General features: G+C 60.9%; 2 protein-coding genes across 8 annotated transcripts in view; both read left to right on the top strand.

Moving 5' to 3' along the window:
* The window catches only part of ST3GAL3 (ST3 beta-galactoside alpha-2,3-sialyltransferase 3), a 198,432-nt gene extending 187,371 nt beyond the window's left edge, over positions 1-11,061 (top strand). For all 7 annotated transcript variants that reach the window (XM_068405794.1, XM_068405792.1, XM_068405796.1 and 4 more), the window contains one exon: positions 6,397-11,061. In XM_068405794.1, coding sequence (XP_068261895.1) covers positions 6,397-6,486 — 90 coding nt within the window. In that variant the 3' untranslated portion in view covers positions 6,487-11,061. The remainder of the gene's footprint in view (positions 1-6,396) is intronic.
* A 3,949-nt stretch (positions 11,062-15,010) lies between these two features.
* Positions 15,011-19,289, top strand: ARTN (artemin). Its single transcript, XM_068407108.1, has 4 exons — positions 15,011-15,056; positions 18,101-18,171; positions 18,304-18,493; positions 18,853-19,289. The coding sequence occupies exons 1-4, from the start codon at positions 15,011-15,013 to the stop codon at positions 19,287-19,289; spliced, it is 744 nt and encodes a 247-aa protein (XP_068263209.1).
* Positions 19,290-19,529: the final 240 nt, after the last annotated feature.

Raw genomic sequence — 19,529 nt, forward strand, 5'->3', positions numbered from 1 at the left:
AAAGTTGAATTAGATCTTGCAAAGGAAAATAAAACAAACACTGCACAGTCCCGCTGCCAAACAAATAGTACGGAAACAAGGAAAGAACTACTAGGGCTGTGGCATCCAGGGAGGCGAAGGAAGCAGAGGGCGTAGGGATTAAAGAGCCAAAGTGGGAACCACATGAATGAATATGTTACCTCCGTAAGGATGATATGATGAATGTGAGGGAAAGGGTGGCTTACGGTGAGAGGTTCATAGAAGCAGAAAATGACTGGGTCGGCAGTGAAAGGCAAAAGCCGTTGGAGCTAACACACTAGGTGTGAGAGCCTGAGAGATCGCTGTTCCAGCCACTGCGCTGTTGAGCCAATTAAGCTGCAAGTCCAGAGGAAAAGGTCCTCAATAAATCTATCAGGTTACACGTGGTTCCACAGGATTAGATTGTAGTGGACGTAATACCTCTTTTTCCTTTCTTTTTTGGGGGGATGGGAGCAAGGCAAGGAAAATAATCCTGTCAAGTTCAGACCTCAGAGGTACTATTCAGAACTTCAGAGCAGAGTTTAAATGAAAGAATAATTAAATCCTGACAGTAAACACATCATCGATTTACCAAAGGCAGGTTACAAAAACTAATATAATATTTGATTGAAAAAAAAAGTTTCATTCTGGGGACAGAGGAAGTGTAGTAGCTCAGTCTGTCTGAAGGTCAGTTAAGCGTGTGATACTGTGTCGCGTGAGATATTATTAGTTAAGCTTCAGAAGTTACGGTTTGGTGCAACACCTGTATGTGAATAGTCTCTCTGAAGGAGAACACAAAGAGCAGCACTGAATGGACGGCTGGGAGTTCCCCCGCAGGAGGTCACGTTCAGTGTTTGCTTTTAATGATTTTTGGCACAGAAGGCAATGGTGTGCAAGTGGAATTTGTGATGATACAAAGCCAGGTGTGGTCAATAGAAAGGAGGATCAAAAATACCATCCAGGAAGACTGTGAGCACCTTGAGAACGGGAGTAAACTGGGTGGCATGAAATCTAAGTGTATGAATGGAAGGTCATGCTGTTTGGGGCAATAACAGAAATTTTGACAGTAAGCTGGGAAAGCATTATATGGCAATTGCAGAGGAGGAAAATGCTTAGATAGGTATGAATAAATCACAGGATAATTCAGGGTGCCAGGCTGTTACTGTGGAAAAAAAAAGGCAAATGCAGCTCTGGAAAGACTTCAGGAAAGGACTTCTTGTAGAGACAGAGAATTGCCTCTGCCTGAGGCAACAGTGAGCCCTTTTAATGCTTCCTGAGAAGTAAATTTGGAATAAATAGGGACAGAGTAAGCTACAACACTTGTGGGAAATTTCCCAGTTTTCACAGAGGAAATAAACAGCTTTTTTTGGTAGAAGGAAAAAGAAAACGTGGCTTGTTCAGCTTGGTAAAATGAAGACTGAGAAGAGATACAATTGCGTGCTCTCTATGTATGGAGAATAAGCAGGAGCTAAAAGAGTTGTTTGAAGTTTCAAGTAGTTATAAGAATGACTGGGCTCAAGGAGCTGTGAGTAAATCTTTCCTAAACATGAAAAGATGAGGGTGCGCAGCCCTCCCTTTTGTTTCAGTACGTGTGGCTCCTGAGGGGTGCAGGCGGGACGGGGCAATCTGTGGTGCTGCTGGAGAGGAGGGGGCACGGGGTCCCGAGGGAAGCAGGGCACTGGTGTCGTGGGAGGGGAAACTGCGGCTCAGGGGTGGCCATGAAACACCTGGTGCGTGTGGTCATCGTGCTGGGAGCAGAGCAAGGGCATGGGCATGGTGGAATCATAAAAAATAAGCAGCTCTAGAGACAAGGCAGTGCAGGTTACAGGTAGAGATAAATTAGCACCAGTGGAGGCTGGAAACAGACTGTTACCAGTGAAGTAGCACTTCTTGGTGCTGCTGTGGTTTCTGTGCAGGTTTTCGGGGAGAAATGCTGCTGACTTGCAGAAATACAGAGGATGTAACAGAACGGAGAAACCTCCTGCTTTACAGCTTGCTGTTTTTCTTGAATGCATTCCTCATTGACTTCACTCTCTCTGATTTAATCTTCCTGTATTTTAAGATATTGCAATGTACTTAAAGACTAATGTGCTCTGAAGCTGAGGCATTCCCTGATTGTAATTGATTACACATGGGGAGCTTACCTTCCTCCTGGGTTGGTCTCGAAAATACTTAGTCTTAAAATACTCTACTTGGCTTCTCTTGAAGGGACAGAGAATGTTTTGTGCTTCCTCATGAAGTCATTAAGAAAAAAAGGACGTGTGGTTTGGGGCTGCTGCATTTGCATAACCCTGAAAGGTGGCTTTAACTGATGATAAATTTTGATCTAATAACTGTGACCAAACGATCACACATCAGACCCACTGCCACCTCTCTGGGATGGACAGCCGTAACAGTGCATCTGTTTGCAGAGCGGCTCTCCTCCTGCTGTTTCTCTCTCCGCTGAAAAGAGCAAGCATCTACTAATCATAGAGAGACCCAAAGCAAAGGAAATCCCAGCCTCATCCCCAAACACCAAGAAGGGCTCTGGAGCCTCCTGGGACATTCCTGGTGGAGCTCCCAGAAGTTCCTTACTCTGGCCGTGGGCTCAGACAAGCAGCCTGTATGTTTGCACCAAGTGGAAACAAACAGTTGGACTCAATGATCTTAAGGGTCTTTCCTAACCTAAATAATTCTGTGATTCTCAGCTGTACCAGCCGCGTGCTCGATGTGAGCAGCGGAGGGGAAAGAGGGCAGAGCCAGTCTGCCAGGTCACAGGAGCAGTGGTGGTAGTGACGTGTGGGGACAAAAAGGCGGAGGTGGCAGTGAATGCTCCAAGCTGCTCTGTTGCTGTCTGGAGGTGCAGATTCATGAGAGAAGAGCTGGAGTTTTCTGCTTGGGATGCCGAGGTGTAGCTTCAGGACTAGGGGCAGGAGCTTCGTGAATGTGAGTAATCTGGCATACAGGAGTAGGAAATGAGGCAGTAATGGCTCGGTGTGCACGGGAAGAGAGGGTCAAAGCAGTCAGAAGGGACAGCGAGCATCTTGCCAGCACAGCCAAAGTGCATCCAGCTTCCAAGGGCGGGAGAAGGCTTCCTTGCAGTAGTAGCAGGAATAAACCACCAGCATTGCAGCGACTTCATGTAATCCTTCTCCAGGTGTGGATCCTGCTCACAACACTCTGCTTAAAATGTCAAAATGAGCACTCTGACAGCACAGCCTTGTCTGTGGGAACGCAGGTGGACGAAGCATTGCCTCTTTCTTACCATCCTGCTGCAGCTCAGGACAGTGCATCAGCTGAAAGATTTCCAGGACAACTTGCCTGCGAGCCTGGTTACAGAGAGCACCTCACCTTACCCAGTGGCAGGGGGCAAAAGAGCACTTCCCCTTACAAACCATAACGTGGTCCTGGCCCCAAAGCACACTGAGCCTGCCAAAGCCTGGCTTTTCATGAGACCCTGCAGCCAGCTCACAGAGCCCTCCTGCCTGCTGGGCCCTGCCAGCAGTGTGTGCTACCCAGGGTGCCATTTCAGGTGTATACACCCTAAAACCTACTGAGTTTTAGGGTGTATTTTGTGGCTCTCCCCTGTGGGGGCAATGGGAGCAAGGTGCCTGCCTCTCTCTGGCAGTTTTGAGAAGTCTGCTCCGGCTCTTCTCTCCACTGCGGCCGCCGGGGCTGGAATGCAGCTTCCTTTGCCTGATTAGCTCTGTCTGTCAGTGGGGTGAGTCCCTCTCCTGTAATCAGTAACTGGAGCTGGTGTTGAAGACATGCCTCATCCCTCCTGCCCGTGTTGCTGTCGGGCGTGGGGGGAGCAGCACCGCACCGAGCGACTGCCCTGCTAGTGCTCTTTGGGGTGGATGAAAGCCCGTCCTCACCAGGGAATCCTCTTCCTCTGTGGTCTTACATTCAACCAGAAAACATTTGAGAGTACTGCCGCGGACACCACTAAGATCTGTGGATCAAATGGGAGGCTGAATTCCCTTACATGTGGCTCTCTGCTTGGAAAGAGGAGTTTGTGGCAGTGCCAAGGGTATAGAGCAGCCTGGATGCTGAACAGACAGAGGTTTATAGGTCTTGCCAGCAGCCTTGCAGCCAGTGCTGGAGCCAGACCTAGCCGTAATGTGAGAGACTGCTATTGTATCACCCAAAATTTTATTATCCACCTCCTGTACTTAAATTCCTGCTCCACTTGTACCTTTCACGAAGCAGATTTCCCCTTGCCATCAGATAAGGCACTTGGATGTGGCCTGCGGTGAGGTTTTAGGTGGTCTGAGTTTGCCTAGAAGTGACTGCTTCCCCAGTTACCATCTATACCAAGGGACGCAAGCAGGTTGTACTGGGTGAAACCAGTTGGCTTCTCATACTGTTTGATGAGGCTGAAAGACGTGAAGGAGCGATCAGCTTGTGCTATGACGTGTCAGGCACATTAGACTCCCTGGTGCTCCAGACCGGCTTTGAAGAGCAAGCCCAGCCAGATGTAAGTGGATGCGTTGAGACCCGGTGTTCGCAGCGTGGCCTCTGTGCCAGCAGACAGCTGCTCGCTGCCTGTTGGCAGGAGCACACACGCACACTTGGCTGCCTCTGCCGGTGCCGTGCGTTCCTAGCAAGGGGCTGTGCTGTCAGAAGAGATGCTGCTGCATGGCGGGGACCAAGCCTGGGACCCCCAGCTGACATGCCACATGTGGGACTGTGTCCAGCACATTGGGGGATCCTGGCTGCCCTGCTCCAAGTGACAGGCACACACAGCCCTGCTCTCCCAGCTCCCTCTGCTCTGCACCACCATCGCTCCCACTGCTGCTTTCTGAAATTCGTGCTTTTTTGCTTTTATAAGCCAGCTTTCTCCCTGGTGCCAGTTTTCAGTTTCTGCTTTTACACTAGCAGAAGCCAAGCACTGAGTTGTTTCTGGGCAGCATCTTTTCAGTTTAGAGATGGGGTCTTCTGCATTTCAGAGTCCCAAAGGGCACCAGCACAGTTCACCATGTGTGGCCCTGTTGTTCCTGGTGCTGGTGCACCCTTTGCAGCATTCAGGTAACAGTGTCACTGGAAGCAGATTATGTCAAAGACTTCTTTTGAACACAGGCTAGAAGATAAGACCTGCCTGAACTTTGCTTAGCAGCTTTAACTGTCGTCGTTCCTGTGCACAGAGGGGATGGAGGTGGCTTGTAAAAGCACAGGAGCAGCAAGAGAGGTGTTTCCAAAATGTGCTGGAGATCTAGAGAGGGACCTTCAGTCCCTTGGACCTCTTGACAGCAGGCTTCATGCCGTGACTGGGACTGTCTGTGCTACACAGTCAGCAGTCGTGGCTGAGAGCTGCTTGTCCTGGACAGGACAGGACATCCACAGATGACAGGAGAGCCGCATGCACGTTGAGTGTGATGGGTATAGCCCATACTTTTCAGGCAGGTGCCCACAGTTTTGCAGTGGATAAGCTGGGTTTAGATACCTATGACAAAGTGCCCTCCGAGGGCTCATTGGGCTGGTACTTTGTTGGTTTAAGGCCATTTCAGGGAGGCTCCTCTGGGGTGATGTTATTATGGTCCAGACCATATTTAGAGCTCAGACTACCTGCTGGCCAGAGCACTGTGCTGGAGACCTGGATTCAGTTACTGGGATTCTCATCCTGTTGGGAGATTTTGGGGAAAGTTGCTTTTCCCTGCTCTGCCTTCTTTGTCTCCCCAGGGGGCAAACCACTTATTGCTTTCATTAAGTGCTTTAATAGTACCAGTGCAGGGGGGTGATGACAGATGCTGTGACCACGGCTAAAGCCTGCTGCAGGGAACACATCTGGGTGGGCTGACACCAGCCGTAGCAATCATTGCTCTGAAGTGCCTGGCTGGGAGATATGAACATTTCACCCTTCACATTGTATTAGTGTAATCTTTAGCATGTGATTTCCTCTTGATAGGGCTAGCAGAGGCAAGAGCTGGCCATGGTGGGGCTGCTCTTGGGGCTTTTCAGCTGCATGCACCCCCATACATTCCCCAGAGACCTCCCATGGCAGGTGGGTATGACATGTCCTGCCACCATGTTCTCTGCCAGCTCTGTTCCCTGGCACACATCACCATTAATGCTGTGCTGTTGGACTCCTGTGTGCAGTGGCTTGGGAGGGCACTGTAACCAGCTACATCTGCCCAAGGTGAAGGTACCTGGGCTGCCCGGATCTCACCATGCCAAAAAAACTTCACCCAGCCCATGGGGACACCTCCTGCCTCAGATACATGGATCTGACCCTGCTGGCTGTATTGGCTTTAAATAAGAGAAGGCCCTTGGTCTGCAAGGGCTCGCCTGGTTTGCAGCAGGGTTTGTCTCCTTGGCAGAAGCCACTGCCCTGCCCCAGCTGGCGTCTCCCACAACGTGGGGGATGGGAGCATGCTTGGCCAGGATAGCTGCTGACCTCCTGTCTTTCCCGTTTCCTTCTAGTCCTGGACGCACAACATCCAGCGGGAGAAGGAGTTCCTGCGGAAGCTGGTGAAAGCCCGAGTCATCACTGACCTAACCAGTGGGATCTGAGTGGCTGCAGCCACTGCCTCCAAGGGAGGAGACGAAGGCGCGCGCTGCGGCACTGGGAGCAGGCACTGGCAGCCCCCCGCAAGAATCCCACCTCACCGAAGACACACAGAGATGCCCAGGTGCTCTGGGAAGACCCTCTCGCATTGCCAGTCTGCACGAGGGTTGCATCTGCTGCCTCCAGGCCTAGAGCTGTCAGGAGGTGGGCAAGGGGCTGAGCGGACCGTTCTTGAACTCTGCATCCCAGACGGATCTTCTGTGTCCTGAATTAAACAGGAAAGACTCAGGAGAGAGAAGAAAAGTTTGTGAATAAAACGATTTGTGCCAAATGGGAGGTGACGCTGCCCCGAGGCAGCAATGCCTGAATGTACAAAGTATTATTTTTTAAAAGAAACTCTGCTGGAATCATACTAGAAATACCAACGTGCAAGGCAAAGTCTGCTTGTGCACAGCCCTGCGAAAAGCCTGGCCTCTCCGTGCTCCATCTGCATTGTCACCGACCTCAGACCTTTCCCCAGGAAAACAAATCCGTCCAAAACTTCGGTGTCGTTGGTGCTGCTATAATTCAAAGGGAGAATAATGGCTTTCCCTCCTTCTCCACTTGGAGCTTCTGGACGGAGATGAGCACGGGTTTGTTTTTCTGCACTTTTCCTTGCTTCCCACATAGAGGCAGCAGCAGCAGCCACTTACTTGGCTGCATTTTCCACAGCCGTTTGCCCTGCTCTGCCTCTGCTCTGACCCCAAGGTGGAGCGGGGAGCTGATGGCTTGCTCTGCCTGCAGCAGACCCTCCCCACCTTCCTGCCTGTCACTGAGGAACCTGCCTCATTGTGCTCAAGGCTTTCAGGCCTCTTGGTTTGTGCCTGCTGTGCAGGGCCCCCGTGGAGTCTGTGCAGATTGGTGTCACAGTTTCTGGACAGCATCTCGCTTTATTTTTGTGTGGGAGAGGAGTAATTTATTGTTTGGAAGGAGGTCAGATCTTGTGTGGAGATCTGAAGCTTTACAGTTTGAGAGCAGGCTGCCGAAGATGTTTGTTTTACATTCCAGATTCGATCATGTTCCCTATTTAAGCGATGTGTGACCTCAGTGATGATGGAGCCTGCTGGCACGGGTCAGGGCCTGCTGGGAACCCTCACCCTCTGCTCGGCCCCTGCTCACTTAATTTCCAAGCTCCTCCCATGCTACTCTAGCGCTGCTGCTCCTCCTGCTCTCAGGAGCACGTCCCTTCCTTTGCCGTCTTGGTCCCGAGATGCAGTATTTGCACATGTGATTTGTATACTTATTTCAGAGGAGCTGGAATAAACTGAGCAACATGCCTGAGTGCAAGGACAGCAGGGTGGTGTCATCCACCTGGAGAGTGTGGGAGAAGGGGGATCGCCAGGGGAATGGTTACAGGCACTTCAAGAAAGATGTTGAGGTGTTGAAGCGAGTCCAGAGGAGGGCAACCAAGCTGGTGAAGGGTCTGGAGGGTCTGACCTATGAGGAACGGCTGAGGGAGCTGGGGTTGTTTAGCCTGGAGAAGAGGAGGCTCACAGGTGACCTTATTGCAGTCTACAACTACCTGAAGGGAGGCTGTAGCGGAGTGGGAGTAGGCCTCTTCTCCCAGGCAACTAGGGACAGGACAAGAGGACACAGCCTCAAGCTTTGCCAGGGGAGGTTCAGGTTAGACACTGGGAAGCATTTCTTCTCAGAAAGGGTCATTAGACATTGGAGCAGGCTGCCCAGGGAGGTGGTGGAGTCACCATCTCTGGATGTGTTTAAGAAAAGACTGGCCATGGCACTTAGTGCCACGGTCTAGTTGACATGGTGGTGTCAGGGCAATGGCTGGACTCAATGATCCCAGAGGTCTCTTCCAACCTGATTGATTCTGTGAAATCAGCTCCCGCGCTCTCCTAGCCTGGAGCAGGCTGAACTGTGCCCACGGGCGCTGTCCCAAGCCGAGTCCCTGTGTGTCGAGGAACCAGCGTGCCAGCCAGCCAGTGCTGGGATGAGCGGGGGGAGGATTCTGGAGGGATGCTGACTGGGCTCATGGTCCTGGTGCTGCATCTGACGTAGTCCAAGGATTGCAGTTTGCCTTGCTCTGAGCTGAAGGGAGAATGTGGCCCTAAGATGGACAAGGGATGCTCAGATCAGGGCTTGCATGGCTCCTAAGGGCTGCCTCTGCTCCCACTGACTTGGGGGGGTGTGGCTGTTGCTCCAGGGCTGAGAGCCCAGAGAGGACATGCAGGAGGTGCAGGCAATGACCCAGGTGTGGGCCAGAGGAGCAAACCGTACAGAATGATTTGAGACCAGGCTGCAGGCAGAGGCAGCTCTCAGGACATGGTGCTGGGTGCTGCCCACAGACCGGCGTGGGACATGCCCCTCAGGAGCTTCTCCTGCATGCTGCACCCATAGCCAACAAGCTCCCCCCCAGTACATGCCTGCCCTGGCAGCGCCTCCCATCAGGATGCTCTGTAAGGGTTCCAGCAGGTTTTGGGGAATGTGCTGTGGCAGATACTCATTTGAATGTTCTCCCCAAATTTGTTTTTCCTGCTCAAGGAGCCCGAGGGACTGGATTTCCATGGCTCTTGCCAGGTGACACTCCCTTTGTGATTCCAGTCTGTCAGCCTGGACCTGGGACCATTGTCTGTAGAGTCCCTGCCATGGTGGCAGTGGGGGTGCCTGGGCTGGACCTGGCTGAGGTTGTGGCTGGGGAAGGGTGGGCACCTGCTGTCCACCTTGGTGCTTGAACTGGATCTTGAACCAGCTGTGGTGGGAGCCCTGGGGCAGTGATGGGGTGATGGGCCACATCTGTATGCTGCAGTGAGCTGGGATGCCAGAGAGCAGGTGACTGCGGCCAGGAGGAGGAGGGGGGCTAAAGAGCCTTCGGTGTCTGTGCTGGGCTCCTCCCCACGCCCTGGGGAAAACACCGCCATGGAGGCTTGTGATGGTATTAATTTGGTTTAGTCCATTTTGTTGAGCACTACAAAGCTACGGGGCACCTTTATCTTCCAGCTTGCTGAATCCAGGTCCTCGGAGGGAGCATGGCCTCTGCTTTCCCTGGCGTCCCAGGTCCCCACCATGGTCAGGGACAGGTCCTGAGGGGAAGCTGTCCCTGCAGACCAGGGAGGTGACTGCAAGCCTTTCCCTCCGCCCAGGTGAGGTCTCCAGGCAGAGGAATCCAGACTGAGTAGATGAGTGCGTGGCCCAGGGTGACTCTGGTGGGTTGGACCACCTGCAAAGAGAAGGAAAGAGAGGATGGGGGGGTGTTTGAGGGCCAAAGGCTCCCCTCCAACTCACTGTCCCATTTGATGGTGGTGGAGCAAACGCACCCACAGAACAACCTACGGCCTGGCACTGGGGGTGTGCACCCCAGCCCCGGGGGCAGCGGGCAGCGCTGGGTTTCGCCCCTGGATGCTGTTCCTTTGGCTGCCTCCCCGCGTGCACCTGCAGCCACCTCCCGCCCTCCGAAACGCTGCAGCCCTGCCAGCTCGGAGCGGTGCGCGGGTCAGAGCAGGGTCAGTGGGGCGGATGTGAGTCTTGGCCTCTCCCTCGCAGTGACTCACCTTTGCAGCTCGGAAGGGAGAGCCCAGGGGAATTCTCCACAGCCTAAATATAGAGCGGGGTTGCCTGGCGCCTCTGACGCGCTGCGGTGCAGAAAGGCCACTCGGGTGGCAGGGAACCTGCCTGGAGAGAGGCTGGGAAGCACAGGGAGATCGAGGAGCTGGCTCCCGCAGCAGGGTGTTGCTCTGGCTGGTGCAGAGAGCAGGTCTGGGGAGCTGCTCCGAGGGAGAGGGACTACCAGAGCTGCTGCTGCACTGAGCACACCATGAGCACGGGCTGCTCATGCATTTGTGGCGTACAGCCCTCTCCAGTGCCCGTCACCCTGGCGTCGGGCTCCCTCCACCAGCTCTCACCCCATTAGGGTTGGCCATGTTGTGGCATCAAGCTCACACGTGCCGAACAGAGGCACTGCAGCCAGGGAGGACGAGGCAGCAGTGGGACCCTCTGCGGCCCAGCATCCCGCAGCCCAGCATCTCTCGCCTTCCAGCATCTCCTGTTCCTGGGAGGGAGCAGCAGGGAGGCCCTGCCCCGCAGTGCTGCTTTACCCCTCGATGCGGGCGCTGCTGGGGGAGGGGGAAGGTGTCGGGACAGGGCTGGCTGGCTGGCTGTATCAAACAGGGGCAAGCAGGCTGGGTACGGGCAGCACCCGGGGACAGGCGAGGGCTTCCAGACTGCCTGGCAGGGAGGCGGCGCCGTGCTGAGCTCCACCGGCACCAGCACGGCACGTGCCATCGATCCGGGCGTGCATCACATGCAGTATTAGAGACGTGTCCTTTGGTGCGGGCGACCCGGGCCGCTACCCAGCCCTCCGTGCACAGCCTGCCCAGGGACTCGCTCCAAAGGCCAGTGCGCACGCCGGTACTGTACCAAGCTGAGATACAAGAACTCAATGAGTTTTTAAAATTAGTTTTAGTTTCTGCAATTTTTTTTAATTTCCCCTCTAGGCAGGGAGGGTAAGAGTCTTGCAGGCTCCTCCAAGCCAGCTTATGTCACATCAGTTCAGTCATATCACAGAAGCAATAAAGCTATCAAACAAGCTTGTCTGGCCTCTTTCGTCTGCTGTCTTTGGCCTTTTTCAGGGGAGGCAGAGGGATTCCCCAGCCTGGTTTCACTGCAGACTCCTCCAGAGGCAGCTGCTGAGAGCTGCAGCTGGCTGATGCCACTGGCCTGGCGCTGGGGACAGGAGAGGGCTGCACTCCTCCTTGCAGGTGACCTGAGGGGTGGGAGAGGGGCTTGCGGGTTGGGTGCATGTCATGTTGGGGGGCAGAGGGGTGGGGGCTTGTCCTGCCTGGGACAGGCTGCCTGTGCCTCTCCCTGCTCTTTTGGGGACTCCCTGCCAGAGGGGCGGCTTCCCAATGGAGGTCACAGCAGCACATCGGGCTGGGTGCGGCCTCGACAAAGGCAGGTGTCCGACCAAGTGACCTTCTCGCCGCGGCGTCCAGGAAGGAAGCGGTTTAGGGAGCCGGGGGCCGAGGCTGTGACCAGCTCCGACACCTGCCATGTCCCAGCGGGAGGAGTGTAGCCCCTGCAGGAAACAGCGGCCGGTGCCCAGAGCCACAGGACAAGTCGGGACAGTCCTATCGCCTGGGGGAACAGGGTGGCTGCTGCCAGGTGCGTGCCAGTTGTACCAGCTCCTAAACGCAAGGGATAGCTTCCTGCCAGCACGGACGGGACACCGCGGAGGGAAGGGCCCAACCTTCCCTGGCACGTGGCTGCAAGTTCCACATCCCTTCCAGAAAGGAGATGCTGGAGCTGCTCAAACCCTCCTTCCTGCCCTCCTCTTCCCGGCCCCCAATGAGCAGGGCTACCACTGCCATCGGGCTCAACCAGACCCAGGGATGGCCCATGTCCTGTCCTGGCCTTGGGAGGGCTGTGGGACAGGGCACATGGAGACAGCCTATGGGAGGTTCAGGTCAGCAGGGACACGGACATGTTCTGGAGCAGGTGTCCCCGAAGGAGCTGCATCACCGCTGAGATGGGGACGACAAGTCCGTCCGTCTGCATCACATCTCTCTCCCATGCGTGTTTTGTCACACCCAGCCATGGCCTCGCACAGGCACATGCTCGCTCCTGCCGTCTGGCTGGACCGCATCACCCCCATCCCGCCTCACGCACCAGTGGCGCATTCAGGGACAGATGTCACGGCGGGCCCTGGCCCCGCAAGGCTCATTCCAGACCAGACAAGGGACACAGGGACACCCCAGCCCTGGGGGTGCAGGAGCACAGGCTGATGCAGGCAGTGCTTTGGGAGGCACCAAGCCAGATGCTGTCAGCAGCAGCCAGGGAGCAGGTCACCAGTCCGACTGGAGACCTGTGGGGCTGGGGACCCTGCCCTGCACCCCAGCACCCTGTGGGGCCCGGCCCGCACTCAGCACTCCCCAGAACAGAGCCGATACTTGTGGGAGCCCAAGGGGCGACAGTAGTGCCTGACTTCAGGCACAGCACTGGGATGTGCCACCTCCTGCCACCGCAGTCTTGGGGGGGGGCAGGGAGGAGGTGCTGCTGGCAGGACATCAGCAAGGCTGACGACAGCAGTGGGGTCACGTCTCCCAGGACAAGGGCCAGGGGCAGAGGAGGGAGCCAGGGCCCCCAGGTGTCCGGGGTAGCAGCCATGAAGGGGGCACACCTGGAAGAGGACAGAGGCCAGGCTTTGCACAGCCACCCCTTTCACAGGAGCAGGGACACTGTGTGCCCACCTGTATGGGGTCCCCCGGGTATCGCCCTGTGCCACAGCCCCCTGCCCACCACCAGCATCACACCTACAGCAGCTCCTGGCTGTGCCATGGGGACATGAGGACCAGCCCAACCCACAGGGAAGGTGTGAGGGGATGGGGTAACCCCTGGGGTGAGCGAGCATATGGGGCTGTCTCCAAGTCCCGAGGGCTGTCTGTGGGGGCAGCCCTCCCCTCTGTTGGCAGCCCCTCCTGGGCAGCTCCCCTTGCATGGGCAGAGCTGTGGCCAGTCCCAGCCCCATGGGGACAGCCAGGCAACCTGGAGCAGGACATGCCACTCGCACGGACTTTCCAAGCAGGCAGCCCCGTTAGTCTGCAGCTCTGCAAAGCAGCAGATCCTGTCCCCTGTCCCCGGCTGATTCCCCACCCCAGGGATGCTCCAGACCTCCGCTGGGCCAAGGCATCCAGGGCATCACTTCTGCCAGCTCCCGTGAGGGCATCACGGACAGGAGCAGCCTCAGGCCATGGCCATGGGGCAGCACAGCCCCACAGCAGAGCCCACCCTCCCGCGCAGTCCCGCCAACAGGTGTGAAGTCACCCACGGCCACAGGTTTGGCCAAACTGCCTGAGCAGGGGGGACCAGGGTCACGGGGTGCCAGGCCAGGGCAGGGGCAGCAGCTCCGGGCCACGTGCCACCTCCACCATCCCTGCGAGCGGTGACGGGGACAGCTTAGCCTGCACCACCTGCGTAAGCACATTCCCTGGTAGGTGATGCCGCAGGAGAGACACAGGAGTTGTCATCCCCGCGCCGGATAATCCAATGAGACAAGGTGGCCGGCTCCACCGGTGGCTCGCACGCGCCGGCCAGCCCTCCCCGCCACAGGACCGCGGGGTCCAGCCTGCCGTGCGGCGGGGAAGCAGTTAACGCCAACGCGGGGGGCCTGGGTGCCGGGGCAGACCCCACGGACGACCCGGGGCCGGCGAGCAGCCGCGGCACAGCCGGCGATGGAGCCACTGGCCCCGCTCCAGCCGGGGAGTTATATAAGCCCGGGGAGGTTGTGCCGAGGCGAGCGAGTGGTGCCGGGGCAGATGACACGGCAGGCAGCATCCCGGGGCGCGCAGCCCGCCCGGACACCCCCGGACCCCACAGCAGGCCGCGCCCGGGGGGCCGGCGGGCCATGAGGGGGGCTTGCCCGGGCTGGGCTCTGCCCCGGCGTCCGGCTCCGGCCAGGGGAGCACGTGTGAAGTGGGGCCGAGCGGAGGCGGCCCTGGGATTTGGCACGTTTGCAAGGAGCACTCGAGAGCCCCGGGATGGACGTGGAGGGCCCTGGGCGGTGACGTAAGGACTCGGACGGGCTCGGCGCGGCTCGCCAGCCGGCCCCCATGTCCCCGGGGCCTGCGACGGCCCCGGCGGAGGGAGGCAGGGAGACGGCGGAGGTAAGGAGCCCGGCGGCGGGGTGGACCTGGCCGCGGGGCGCGGGCGGGCTGGGAGGCAGGGCAGTGAGGCCGGACTCCTCCTCCGGCCAGGCCGGACGTGGACGCCAGGCACACCGGTGGCCCGCGGTGGCTTCGGGGTGCGTGGGATGCCGGCCAGCCCCGCCGCGGCCCAGGCGGTGCCGGGATGGCCCTGGGCTGTCGGGGCAGGGAGCCCCCTCAGAGGGCGTCCGTCCGTCCGGGCTGCGTGTCCGTCCGCCCGCCCGTCCGCCTGCCCGGCGGTGCCGAGAGGTGTCCGCCTGCCCGAGGGTGGGCCGGCGGGCAGGTGGTGGTGGCGGGGGTCAGGTGCCGCCGGGGGTCCCGGTGCCGGTCCCGGCAGGGTGCGAGTCTCCACGGCGGTGCGGGTCCCGGCGCGGAACCGGCGCTGATGCGGGTCGGGCTGCGGCTCGTGCTGCTGGCGGGATCCCGGTGCCGTCCTGGTCCCGGGGCGGTCCCGGCGCCCGTGAGGGTCGGAGTCCTGGTGCCGCTGCGGTGCGGGTCAGGGTGCCGGTCGGGATCCTGGTGCCGGCGCGGCTCGGGCTCCCGGTACCGGTGCCCGCCCCGCCGGTCAAGTGACGGCGGCTGGAATTTGACACCGGCGGCGGCGGCGGGAGCGGGATGGAGCCGCCGCTGCCCCGCACTGCGCGCCCGCCCGCCGCCGGCGGCACCGGCACCGCTCCCCGAGGTGCACCGGGACTGGGACTCGCACCCCGAGGCGCAGCGGGAGCGGCAACGGGAGCAGCGGCGGGAGCCGGTGCCGGCGGGGCAGCGCCGGCCCCCGCCCGCGCCCCGCCCCGGCGCGGCGGCGGCGGGCGGCGGGGGGCGGCGGGGAGCGGAGGCGATGCGGGGCGGCGGCGGCCCGGGGGATGGTCCCCGCCGCGGGCACGGTGAGTGCGGGCCGGGGCGGCGGACGGCAGCGTCCGCCCCAGCCTGCCGGCGGCGCCGGGCCTCGGCGGCGGCTCGTACCGGGGCTGCGGGGGGGGGACAGGGGGGAGGCCCGCTTCGTCGCCCGTCCCCCGGCAAAACCCGCGGGGCGGCGAGGGGGCTCGGGCCGCCCCCGGGCAGGTCCCCGCCGGGCTGTCCCCGGGGCGCCGAGCCCGGCCCGGCGGCGGGAAGCGCTCGGGGCTGCGGCTGGGACGGGGGTCCCTGCCCGGGCGGGGAGAGGCGGGACCCCGCTGCGGGTGCCCGGGGAGGCACGGGGACGGTCTCACCCGCCTCTTCCCTGGGCTCCCGCCCCGGCCCTTCGGGCACGTCGGGCAGGTCTGAGCCCCGGCTGCCCGGGCGGTGGGTGGGGGAGAGCCCCGGGGCGGGGGTGCCCGGGCCGGCACTGCCCGGCGCCCCCCGTCTCTGCTTGCCCCGGGCTGGGGCCGAGTTTGGTGTCGCCCGTGTGCCCCACGTGTCCCGCTCCGGCCTTCCACGGCTTTGCGGGGCGGGTGCCGGCTCCGCGTCACTAGCGGGGTTGATTTCTGAACCCCTCGTCACTCCTCCTGCCAGGGGCAGCGCGGCGGGATGCCGGGCCTCCTCCGGCTCCACCGGTGCCCGCAGGTGCCCGTGGGGGTCTCCGAGCATCCCCCCGCGCTGCCAGGCAGGACACGCAGCTGCAGGGCTGGCACGGCGAACAGTGACCCCAGCATAGCCCCCTTCCAAAAGCGGCCACTCCATGAGCCGAGACCCTCACCCCGGGGCTGGGGCACCCGCTGGCCCCGCATGGATGCCCTTCGCGAGTGATTCCTGCCTGCCCCAGGAGCCTGGTGCAGCCCACGGGGCACCTGCTCCCCGGCGCCCTGTGCACAGCGCGGGCAGCGGGGCTCGCCGGGGCTCTGCACGGGTGGGCGTGGGGTGATCCGCCCAGTGGTTACCCCAGCGCTCTGCTGCTCAGCCCCCGGGCGGGGGACACATGTGGCGGGGGGTCAGGCACGTCCTCATATGGGTGGGCCTGATCCTCACCATGGAAAGGGCTCCTGTGCCTGTTAATGGCCCGGCTGGGCTCCTGCAGCCGTGGCAGGGGCAGACCCCAGCCAGATCCCCCCCATGCGGTAGCTGGGGGTCTGCCGGAGGGAGTGCAGGTCTGGCACCCCCGTGGGGTTCCCAGGAGCTTGGCTCAGCCCTGCCCGGGCTGGGAGGGGCAAGCGGGGGTGCGGGGCCAGCGTGGGCTGCGATCCCGCGCACTCGGGGAGCTGCTCCCGGGGACGGGGCTCCGTGTCTGCGGAGACACTGGCGGGGCACGTCCGTAGCCCCGGCTCTGGCGCGCCAGGGGGCGAAGAGAGGCTGCCCTCGCCCGGCGCCCCGCCGGCAGCGCTGCCGCCGCAGAGCCCGGGGCCGTGCTGCCGCCGGACGGGAAAAGCCTGAACTGCACCGGCTGCTCCGGCCCGGCCCGGCCCGGCCCCGTCCTCGTCCCCGTCCCATCCCGTCCTGTCCCGTCCCGCCGGCATGCTGGGACCGAGGGGCCGCGGGAGCGGGGTCCGGGGAGGGGGGGCCCATCCCTTCCCAGCGGGGCACGGGGACCCTCTCCTGGCCCCTCCGGGGGTGCCGGCCTGGGAAAACCATGACCTGGCGGCAGCGGCTGGCGCGGGGCCACGGGCTGCCACGGGAACGACGTGCTGCGTGGGCTGTGCTTGGCCAGGCAGCGGCGGCTGGTGGGGCCGGGGGCCCGGTGCCAGCCCGGCCTGCACCGGGGACACATCCTGCCTGGTGCACGGTCCCTGGAGGAGGCACGTGGGCCTGGCAGTGCCCATCACAGCCCCTTGCCACTGTGTGGCCAGGGCAGGGTGGCATCAGATGCAGCAATCAGGACTTGGGGACCATCCCCTGAGATGCTGGGGGGACTGGGGGAACTGATTTTGTCTCCTTGTCCCAGCGGTGCCCAGCTGCGTCCCTTCATTTTTTTGGCCAGGAGCGCTCTCCTCAGTGTGTCCCATCCCAGTTTTGCTACAGAAGCACCTGGGACATGCCAGAGCAAAGCCATGGAGGGGACAGGGGAACCGCCCACCGCAGGATGCCACCAAGCTCCAAGGGGACAGTCCTGTCCCAAGAGACAGGTGATGGAGCAGATGGGCCAAGGAAGGTTCAAGCCCCCTTGGGAGCCACTTCTAGGGGATCCTGATGGGGGACACAGGGGCCTCTCTGTACCCTGGGGGAGCTGGAGAAGGAGGTGAAACATGTGGCTGCAGACTGGGAGTTGCTCCTGCACCTCCTGCGGGACATCGATCCCCTGACACCATGTGTGCTGCTCCGCTGGGACCATGCACATGGGGACCAAATTTCCCTGTGTGAGTTGGGGCAGTGGACACTGGGCAGTGGTGGTGGGGTGGATGACTACAGAAAGCCCAGCGTGGTGCCCTGCGTTCCACCATGTCCCCACGGGACCTGCCTGCCCATCCTGCCCCTCGCGGCCCCACTCGCCCGGGCTGCTTTGGGGTTGCGTGTCCCAGCTCGGTGCAGGCAACAGGCTGGGGAGCCAGTGCGGGGCTGGAGGGTGGCTGCACCCGAGGACCCTGCGCTAATGGATTTGGAGTTTCCAAGGTCAGGCTCCCACTGTGAGCAAGAAAAACATTCCCAGGGAAGGGCCATGGGAAAAGGGCCCCCCCGGAGCGCTCCCAGCCCCAGCCGCTGCCTCACGGCCCAGCCTGGCATCCTGGGCCGCTTGCGCGAGGAGGTGGCTGCGTCCCCCTGAGGAGAGGTGCTGGGCGAATCCTGGGCCGCCCCAGCTGCAAAATCTCTTGGAAGGGGTGCGTGGGGTGGTGAGGGTGCCTGGCTGGATCGGGGGGTCATGCATGGGGTGCAGGAGGTGTTGCGGGGTGCTGAGGGGGCGAAGGAAGGGATGGCGTACTTGGCAGGGGCAGGGGAGAGGTGTGCCAGCTCCCAGCCAGCCAGCTTGATGCCCACCCCATCCCCTCTGCGTGGGCGCTGACCCCTACCTCTGCACTTGCAGCCAGCATGGAGCAGCGAGTGGGGCCACCAGAGCTGAGACCTGCAGGACCCACCACGCACCCGCAGCCCAAGGTGAGGCCAGGCCTGGCTGGCCGCGATGGCCAGGACCACACGTCCCCGTCCCCATCCCCAGCTCATGGAGCTTTGTCCCTGGTGTGGGGACCCTGGTCAGGGCTCACCCCATTGTGCTGTGCTTTGTTGCAGGAGGGGACACTGTGGGGGCTCCTCACCATCCTCTCGCTGCTGGCTGGGCTGGCTGCGGGCACCATGCGAACACCGCACTGGAACGAGACTCTGGATGCGGTCCCCACACCACGGGGCATGGCCACCGCCAGCCCAGCTGTGGAGGATGGCATGGAGGTACCACTCGCTGCTGCCTGGAGCCAGCTGTACGGTGCGTGTTGGGGCAGGACCCCCAGCCTGGGCACGATAGCCCCGAGCATGGGGCATGGGCGGGTTGAGGGCTGCTGTGGGAAGCCCCAGCCTGTGTGGGGCTGCCTCTGCACATCAGGGCCGGGCTGGGCAGGGCTGAACACACAGGACCCCGTGCTTCATGCTGGGGATGGCAGTAGAGCCCTGTGAATGAGAAGATGCTTGGCTGGGTGCCCACCCCACCACCCCGCAGGCACCTGGCCAGTGCCACAACGGGTGGTCAGGAGGAGTCTGCAGGTCATGGCGGGGAACAGGCAGGCTCAGCAGGCCCCAGGAGGGAGGTGGGTGTGGGTCTGACAGTGCCATCCCCTCTGCGTGCAGGGGACAACGCGACGACTGGTGGCCCAGGTGCTGCAGAGCTGGCGGAGGACCTGCTGCTGCGTGCTGAGCGCTCACCACCGGGCACCGGCAAAGCCAAGAAGGGGGCGCGGAAACCCTCGCGGGGGGCCCGCGGGCGCAACTGCCACATCCGCAACCTGATGGTGAAGGTGCGCGACCTGGGCCTGGGCTTCAACTCGGATGAGATTGTGCTCTTCAAGTACTGCAGCGGGTCCTGCCACCGGGCACGCAGCAACTACGACCTGACGCTGGGCAGCCTGCTGCGGCAGCAGCTCATCACCCCGGGGCCGCAGGAGCGGGTCCTCAGCCACCCCTGCTGTCGGCCCACCCGCTATGAGGCCGTCTCCTTCATGGACGTGCAGAACACGTGGCAGACGGTGGAGAAGCTCTCGGCGGCCGAGTGCAGCTGCATCGGCTGAGGAGGGGGCCGCCGGCTCGACACACGCCAGCAGACCCCAGCTCATGGTGCACAGCAGTGCTGATGCTCAGAGAAAGGGTCTGGCAAAGGCGGGTGCCCCTGGTTTCATGTGGCCACGAGGGACTGAGGCAAGATGGAGCCATGACGGGGGGGTGGGTGGCTGAGCACCCTCCTGCTCAGTGCCAAGCAGTTAGTGCCGCCGGCTACACGGGGTCCTGCCTGAGTGCACCCCAGCTCAGCC

This window comes from Nyctibius grandis, chromosome 8 (genome assembly GCF_013368605.1).
Source record: "Nyctibius grandis isolate bNycGra1 chromosome 8, bNycGra1.pri, whole genome shotgun sequence".
Taxonomy (NCBI): domain Eukaryota; kingdom Metazoa; phylum Chordata; class Aves; order Nyctibiiformes; family Nyctibiidae; genus Nyctibius; species Nyctibius grandis.